Below are 9,720 nucleotides of genomic sequence, written 5' to 3' on the forward strand. Positions count from 1 at the left end.
ATATGTTTTTGGAATCAGGAACCGACAAGGAATAAGATAAAATAGTTTTTGAAACGATTTCGGAAATTGAATTTTGATCATAATTTTTATATTTTTAATTTTCAGAGCTTGTTTTTAGTCCAAATATAACATATTTATATGTTTTTGGAATCAGAACATGGTAAAGAATAAGATGAACGTAAATTTGGATCGTTTTATAAGAAATGGTGTTTTTTTTACACTTTTCAGATTGTTAATGACCAAAGTCATTAATTACTTTTTAAGCCACCAAACTGAAATGCAATACCGAAGTCCGGCCTTCGTCGAAGATTGCTTGGCCAAAATTTCAATCAATTTGATTGAAAAATTAGGGTGTGACAGTGCCGCCTCAACTTTTACAAAAAGCCGGATTTGACGTCATCAAAGACATTTATCGAAAAAAATAAAAAAAATATCCGGGGATATCATTCCCAGGAACTCTCATGTCAAATTTCAAAAGATCGGTCCAGTAGTTTAGTCTGAATCGCTCTACACACACACACACAGACACACACACACACACATACACACTTATACACACACACACACACACACACACACACACACACACACACACACACACACACACACACACACACACATACACCACGACCCTCGTCTCGATTCCCCCTCTATGTTAAAACATTTAGTCAAAACTTGACTAAATGTAAAAACAAAAACAAAAAGTCGCGTAAGGCGAAAATACAACATTCAGTCAAGCTGTCGAACTCACAGAATGAAACTGAACGCAATGCAATTTTTCAGCAAGACATTATACTCGTAGCAACGTCAGTCCACCGCTCGTGGCAAAGGCAGTGAAATTGACAAGAAGAGCGGGGTAGTAGTTGCGCTGAGAAGGATAGCACGCTTTTCTGTACCTCTCTTCGTTTTAACTTTCTGAGCGTGTTTTTAATCCAAACATATCATATCTATATGTTTTTGGAATCAGGAACCGACAAGGAATAAGATGAAAGTGTTTTTAAATTGATTTCGAAAATTTAATTTTGATCATAATTTTTATATTTTTAATTTTCAGAGCTTGTTTTTAATCCAAATATAACATATTTATATGTTTTTGGAATCAGAAAATGATGAAGAATAAGATGAACGTAAATTTGGATCGTTTTATAAAAAAAAAATTTTTTGTTGCAATTTTTAGATTTTTAATGACCAAAGTCATTAATTAATTTTTAAGCCACCAAGCTGAAATGCAATACCGAAGTCCGACCTTCGTCGAAGATTGCTTGGCCACAATTTCAATCAATTTGATTGAAAAATGAGGGTGTGACAGTGCCGCCTCAACTTTTACAAAAAGCCGGATATGACGTCATCAAAGGTATTTATCGAAAAAAAGAAAAAAACACGTCCGGGGATATCATTCCCAGGAACTCTCATGTAAAATGTCATAAAGATCGGTCCAGTAGTTTGGTCTGAATCGCTCTACACACACACGCGCACAGACAGACAGACACACACACACACACACACCCACACACACACATACACACACACACACACACACATACACACACACACACATACACCACGACCCTCGTCTCGATTCCCCCTCTATGTTAAAACATTTAGTCAAAACTTGACTAAATGTAAAAACCAGAGAGAGATTAAAACCTATACAACTCAACCCACCCCCCCCCCCCCCACCCCCACACGGACAATGACATGAAGCAACAAAGACAACAATCTCAACCAATACCTGCAGCTAGTCTTAATGGGGCAATTCGGATGATCACATGGAAAACAATCACAGGAATGATACGTCTACTGGCTGCTGTCAGCTTTGAAATCACAAAAGCGTATCCGCCGTTTTACGAAACCCTCGTTATCTGTTATTCATAGTTTTAGCAATAACGCGCACAAACGCGCTATTGATATAACTCTAAATAACAGTTAACGATAGTTTCGAAACTCTATTTAACAGTTAACGATACTTTCGAAACTCTTTATAACAGTTAACGATAGTTTCAAAACCCTTTATAACTGTTAACGATAGTAATATCAATTTGGCGCACCATAAAAGCGACCCATGGTAATTGTACCAATAAAAAGAAAACACTGTTTAGTGCGCTTTCGTTGAAACTCTGATATCGTCACGCACACGGATAGCAACAAAGAGAAGCTGATTAGAGTTCGGACATACTGACAAAGCAAGAAACATGAAACAAAATCGAATATCATGGCTACCATTGCGGGCCCTGAGTGATGTGTCAAGATGGAAAAAATGGAACACGCAACAGACAATTAGAAAACTAAAGTAGGGACGAAACAAAAACATGTTGACGGACGTACAGTGAACTGCACAAGAGGGAAAGGTAGAGGATGTATTAAAAAAATTAATCACATCAATTAGACCGTGCCATGAACAAATAACACAAAAATATAATGGAAGGGACAGACATATTTTGCTGATAGTGGATTGGGTAGCAAACAAAAGAAACAAAGAGAGGGAGACAAAAAGAGAGAGAGAGAGAGAGAGAGAGAGAGAGAGAGAGAGAGAGAGAGAGAGAGAGAGAGAGAGAGAGAGAACAGCCCACCCCCCCCTCCCTAACTCCAGCTCCCGACCAAGAAGTAAAATAAAATACAAATGTAATAAACGATGAAACACACAAAAATCATGTCCCTAATTAAAAGATGGGAGGATCGCGGATGCGTCAATCAATTTGAAGGGAGAGATAAGAGGAAATCATATAAAACAAATCACAAACAAAGAAAGACAACTCTGTCATAGGTTTTCTTCAGATAGTAGGGGACCTGCTTACCCCTCTTCGCCGTTGAGTGTGGGTTCCCGGTGGCGCAGGTCGGTGAACCGACCGGCCTCTTCATCTTCTGGCGCTGGGTTTTTATTCCCAAGACTGAAATCCTTCCTAAAATGAAAAGATAAAAAAAATCAGCGAATTAATGTAGTCGGCAGGGCAGTGAACTAATTCAATGTCTGTGCGTTCGTCTCTGTCTGTCTATCTGTCTGTCTGTCTGTCTGTCTGTCTGTCTGTCTGTCTGTCTGTCTGTCTGTCTCTCTCTCTCTCTCTCTCTCTCTCTCTCTCTCTCTCTCTCTCTCTCTCTCTCTCACACACACACACTCTTTCTCTCTCTCACACACTCTTTCTCTCTCTCTCTCTCTCTCTCTCTCTCTCTCTCTCTCACACACACCCACACACTCTCTCTCTCTCTCTGTCTCTCTCTCTCTCTCTTTCTCTCTGCCTCTCTCTCTCTCCCTATCTCTCTGTCTCACACTCTCTCTCTCTCTCTCTCACACACTCTCTCACACACACACACACACACACACTCTCTTTCTCTCTCTCTCTCTCTCTCAGTCTCACTCTCTCTCTCTCTCTCTCACACACACACACTCTCTCTCTCTCTCTCTCACACACACACACTCTCTCTCTCTCTCCCTCTCTCTCTCTCTCTCACACATCTCTCTCTCTCACACACTCTCTCTCACACACTCTCTCTCTCACACACTCTCTCTCACACACACACACACTCTCTCTCTCTCTCTCTCTCTCTCTCTCTCTCTCTCTCTCTCTCTCTCTCTCTCTCTCTCTCTAGATCTCTCTCTCTCTCTCTCCTCCCCCTCCTGTTCTGACAGGTAAAAGGCGTTGTGCGTTTTATCCGGCACTCAACAGCGCAAGAAAAAAATCGCGCAAAGCGATGTCAAAACATTTAGACAATCAGCGTACAGGAATGGAATTGAACACACTTGATTTATTCTTTTTTTTAAATTTTTAGCGAGATTTGTAAGTCCAGGGCTGAGCTAAACCCTTCGACCTTGAGAGTTCGCACTGGTGGCGGAAAAAATATCAGCAACAAAAGCAACAACAATGAAGCCAAAACTGATATTCAAAATCAACAAGCAAATGTTCAGCCCAGACGTGGTCTACTAATAACCCTGACAGCAGGAGAGTACTGATGCAGGGTTTCGGCGTGATTCGCCCGTGTGTGTGTATGTGTGTGTGTGTCACGCGCGTGTATGTGTGAGTGTACGCGCGTGCATGTGTGTGTGTGTATGTGTGTGTGCGTGCGTGCGTGCGTTTGTGTGTGTGTGTGAGTATGTATGTGCTTGACCAACAACAAGTTAGTAAGTGTTACATTGACTCCACTCACAGCTGTTTGACCGTTCGGTCAAGCGGTGGTTAATGACCACTGGTCAGTCTATAGCAATTACCGTGGACAACGCTTTTATTTCCTATTTCTCTGCAGCTCATGTTATTTGCACAACTCGTTCAAATGCAGTGCATATATTTGAGGAATGAAACAGTATTACACCTTTATTTGTGTAACTGTTAAAGATGCAGTTCATCATATACACAAAATTCAGGGGTAAAGTTTTAAGAAGGTTGTTTCAGAAATTGGCAATCCCTGTAGGCATAAAAAATATATCAAGCTTGTAGCATAGTTTATTTTAAACAACCTGTGGAAGTTCTTACTTCATACAGTAATGGGAAATGAATCCGAAACTATTTGTGGTCTCATTTTGAAGTTCGAGCTGAGTTTGTATTCAAGGAAGACATTTTGAGATCACTCTCTAGACCCGCTTCGCATTACATGCATGGAAGTCAGGGCATGGGGAACAACAACTCTTTACTTCTCTGGACATCCTCACAAAGTGAATGTTTTTGGTGTGAACTTCATCTTTAAGTTCTTTATAATAGTAGAACTATGAGGCAAGAACTCAAGCACCCCCCCCCCCCCACACCCCACGCCCCCCCCCCCCCCACACCTCAGCCCCAACGCACCCACCACTCCCCGACCCCCCCCCCCCCAAACCCACCACCACCCACCCTCTATTTTCCATGAAGCTTCAGCTTGCGCCAAAACTGCTGACCTGAATCCCATTCCCTATTGTCAGACTGTCCCTTTAAACTTTTTTTTGGAAAAAAAATCTAAAAACAAACAGACTGCTGGAACGTTTAATGATTGACAAAACAAAGCGTTACGTTCAGGGATATAACGACCCAGCGGTATTTTAAGTGCATAGACAACACTCATTATTATTCTTTGGTTTTGAGAAGTAGTGTAGTGTGTGACTTACATCATCAAAGAAAACCGTGTTACATGCTGGCAACTCTTCATGATGGGAAAATAGCATAATTCTGCGCCACACGTGTCTGAGAAGAGTAAAAGAGAAGAGAGAGAGAGAGAGAGAGAGAGAGAGAGAGAGAGAGAGAGAGAGAGAGAGAGAGAGAGAGAGAGAGACAGAGAGAGAGACAGACAGACAGAGACAGACAGAGACAGAGAGAGACAGAGACAGAGAGAGAGAGAGACAGAGAGAGAGAGACAGAGAGAGAGAGACAGAGAGAGAGAGAGAGACAGAGAGAGAGACAGAGAGAGACAGAGACAGAGACAGAGACAGAGACAGAGAGAGAGACAGAGAGAGACAGAGAGAGACAGAGAGAGAGAGAGAGAGAGAGAGAGAGAGAGAGAGAGAGAGAGAAAGAGACAGAGAGAGAGACAGAGAGAGACAGAGAGAGACAGAGAGAGAGAGAGAGAGAGAGAGAGAGAGAGAGAGAGAGAGAGAGAGAGAGAGAGAGAGAACAGCCCCACTCGATGTTATTGTGCATGCTGTGCTCGCTCGCTGTTACAGGTATACCCTACATCTTTTCTGTGAGTTCATAGTGTGTTGAAGTGTTGCCAAGACTAGACACAGGGTGCACCAATAGGGCTAGGAACGCTCTAAATTCCACATTATCGGTACTTACGTGAACACAATGTGTAGAGGTGTTTTTTAAGGCTAATTTTTTTTAAATACTTTGGTCTTCATATTGGAACAGACGGTGTTGAAAACTGTTTATACCCCCATTCCACACAACCGTTCTAGGTCCCGTTCCCGTATCGACCAAGGACAGCTGCCACAACAATGGAACGTTGCGCAAACGGCCGTTTTTGGCATCTTTGAGTAGCGTCTGACCAAAGTGGCAGTGGTCGGTACGGGAACGGGACCTAGAACGGTTGTATGGAATGGGAGTATTACAGCAACAAGCGTGTACAAAATTGGTTCAAAACACTTCTCTTCATTGTAGAGGGTTGGGTTTTGTTCCCCTTGCGAAGGCAGAAGCACAGCTGCGTTTTCCGTTGCGTGAATGCACGTACCTGCGAGCATGAGGGAGGCTGTGCGTACGTGTGTTCGTACGTGCATGTTCGTCACTGTGACATTCAGTGGATAGGAATATGTTTCATATTACTATATCGCGCAGATTCGGCATTGCCGAATAATGCCGTACACCTATCGGTGCTAGGGAGACAGAGAGAAAGATGGGGAGGGGGAGGGGGGGGAAGGGGGGCGGGGTGAGACAGACGGACAGACAAAGACAGAGATACCGTACTGGTTTGGTTCGGTCCCTATTTAAAGGATGCCATCAATAATACCCCCCATATTCCCGAAGAATCGTATTAACTCAAAACAAGTGTGATGCGCACGATCAAAACATCTTCACAGAAAACACCTGTCGTGTATATCTGGCAACCTGCCCTGTACTGTAACCAGTGCTTGCATATTCACACTGCCAGAGTGCCTGCTTTTCTGGGTTAGCACATAACACGCACATGTGGAAACAAACCTCTTATTAATCGCTGCTTTATCAAATATCCCCGATTTATTATGGGATGGCGTTTACAAACGGCGTAACACGCACATGTGGACAAACTCTTTTTAATCTCTTTAAACGTCGCTGCATGCTTTGTATCAAATATCCCCGATTGATTATATATGGGATGGTTTTTACAAACGTAACATGCAATATGTTGACGATGTCTTGTTATTCTCCTTAATCGTCAATAGTCTGTATAAATATCCACGCTTCATTATGTGGTCTGTAGGCCTATATCCCCGATGTAGTATATGGCCTGTATGTCCCCGTTTCATTCATATGGTCTGTAGGCCTATATGCCCGATTTATTATGTGGTCTGTATATCCCCACTTCAATAATTATACAGTCTGTATATCCCCGTTTAATTATATGGTCTAAATATCCCCGATTCAATCATTATATGGTCTGAATATCCCCGATTCATTATATAGTCTGTATAGCCCCGTTTTATTATGTGGTCTGAATATCCCCGATTTATGTATAGGATGGTGTTATCAAGCATGACATGAGCTGTGGTTGTAATAGAATTGAGGGTTAATTTTAAGATGCAGGATATAATATTTGGCTATCAAGACACAAGTTGTTGTAAAAAGATGAGAAATTTTGTAAATCACGTAATATTAATTGGGAAAATGTGTATTAGTATTTTTAGAAAGACAACTTGTCAGGGATCAGTGTTCGTAATTTTCGAGTTTCAAATATTAAGTAGAAAATTTGATCTGTAAATATAAGGAATATTTCCATTGTAAGAGAAAATGTCCATGTCTCGTGAGTGTAATATACCTCTATGTTGGAGTTAAAAAAAGAAGAAAAAAGACCAATGAAGAAGGATGCTCACCGCCTATTTACAAGAAAAAAAAAAAAAAAAAAAAAAAAAAGGAAAGAAAAAAGAGAGAAGAAAACAAGGAAGGGTTGAAGCAGCATGCATGCAACTGAGGTCAAAAAAAAAAAAAAAAAAAAAAGAATTGTTATTGCTTAAAGAAGTCATCCACCCAAATAACTGACAAAGACCTATTTTCTGGAAACAGGTCGTTATTTTTTATGTTAAGAAGACTTTCTTTTCAAATCAGACATTTGCGTCTGTTTACGACTGTGCGCGTGAAGCAAAAATCCGCCCTTTTCAATTCACCAACAACTGAACAAGTCTCTTTTCATGTAGCTTTTGAAATACGTTTCTAACCAAACCGCCAACTCTATTCAAAGCATTTCTGTTCTGTCAGAACTTACGGTTCGAAGTTCAAAAGACTTCGTATCACTCCCGATCGGGAGGTTAATGCCCCTTTTTTCCCAAACAGTATGTATGTGCTACTTCTATACTTCGTACGTCCTTTAAAATGACATGTAAGCAAAAAATATATATATATTGAAATAAAAAACACAACAACAAGAGCTCAAAACTATTGCGTATGGAATAAATGATTGTTTTGTCAGGGACGAAGATAATCATGCGCGACACTCGTTTTTATTTTTTTGCATTTAAAGCAATATTCATGTCATGAATTGAACTAGTCCAAACTACGTCTTTATCTCTCTATTCATTTATTCTTAACAGGTCAAATATTTTGTTTTACTGTTGTATTACTTGCATCCTTTCCGTTCTTTCTTTCTTTCTTTCGTTCTTCCTGTCTTGTTTCTAGGACCAGGTCGGTTAATTCGTTCGTTCATCGGTTCGACGTTGTTCGACCGTTGTGGGCGTTTCTTTGTTACAAGGGGAGAGGATGAATTGTCGTCATTCCAACATCGATGACAAGATCAAAGATGCACCTGATACTGCACTGAAACAAGCAAACACTCACGCACGCCCTCGCCGGCCCAACCACGCACGCATGCGTGCACACACGCACACACACACACACACACACACACACACACACACACACACACACACACACACACATAAACAAACAAAAAAGGGTCTTACCTTGACATCTTTTCTTATGAGACCGCTGACAGTTTTCACGGCCCAAGTAGAATCCTTCATAGAATTAACACGTGAGCAAGCACTGCTTTTTTTTCTTTCTTTTTTAATTCTACACTGCTCTTATATCACATATCAAACTCTTTAAGTCAAATATTCACTTAAAAGTTCAAACATTTGGATCCATCTTCATCAACTTTGATTTGATCCTTTTCTGTGTCATGGGGTCAGTTTCTGCCCATGAAGAAATTGTGCATCACAAAAACGACACTGTTATTGGTATTCTCATAGGATTCTTTCATAACACAAGGTGTGAAGTGAAACTTCTTTCTTTCTAATCTCTTCAATATCAACAATGAAGTTCTATCGTGGCACTTTCCTCCGACAGTCAATTCTTTCACGGAAATGCCAAGTTCTGGAATCATACCTTCGGCACAGCACTGCAAACTGCCGGGTTGTCTGCTAGTGTCAGAGTTGGGGTAACCGAAATAGCTTGGCAACGTCACCCGTGAGTGCGTGCGTTTTTCACACACCAGAAAGTCCTAGGTGTACTCCAAAATGAATAAAAATCAAAAAGCAACAAGAAAGGTATGTTGTTGGAACGTTTCACTATTGATAAAACGAAACGTTAAATTCCCAGATATTTCGACCCAGCGGTCTTTTAAGCGTACAGATGACAAAACGACTAAGTTTTAGCAGGAGCACGATGTGCGCGAATGCTCGATACGGTTTATTCAACACTTATTGCCGCCTTGGGCAGCTGTGATGCAAGTAAGGCAAAGGGTGCGGTGAGATGGAAGTTGTACAAGTGTTCACAAGTTTGTAATAAGGTTTTGAACCCAGGGAGCTAAGAAACCACACCGCGACAAAATTAATCCAGTATTAAACACGCATGCCCAGGGCACAGATGAAGAAGAGGCGAGTTAAATACAATAAAAGTGGGTCAAGGGCGGTGTGTAGGAGAGTTGCAGAATAATTGTAATTGTAACAGTAATTACAATTGTCAGGAATTACTGGTGTCACATGACTGATGTGAAACAGTCGATAACTTTCTTTTTGACTAAACACAGACGGGGAATCAAGACGAGGGTCACGGTGCCTGGGTTTGTGCGTCTGTGTGGCTAGCACGGTTTCCGATTGTCAGCGCAAGAATAGGATCTCACCAAACATGGCAAAAA

At 41.2% G+C, this 9,720-nt stretch overlaps 1 protein-coding gene across 1 annotated transcript in view; it reads right to left on the reverse strand.

The window, feature by feature from the left end:
* The window catches only part of LOC138968777 (solute carrier family 4 member 11-like), a gene marked incomplete in the record, with an annotated part of 130,088 nt that extends 120,677 nt beyond the window's left edge, over positions 1-9,411 (reverse strand). Inside the window, 2 exon segments of the mRNA XM_070341416.1 lie at positions 2,796-2,900; positions 8,546-9,411. Of these exon segments, the coding sequence (XP_070197517.1) occupies positions 2,796-2,900; positions 8,546-8,553 (113 nt within the window).
* Between the last annotated feature and the right edge of the window lie 309 nt (positions 9,412-9,720).

Source organism: Littorina saxatilis, linkage group LG6 (assembly GCF_037325665.1).
Source record: "Littorina saxatilis isolate snail1 linkage group LG6, US_GU_Lsax_2.0, whole genome shotgun sequence".
Lineage (NCBI taxonomy): Eukaryota > Metazoa > Mollusca > Gastropoda > Littorinimorpha > Littorinidae > Littorina > Littorina saxatilis.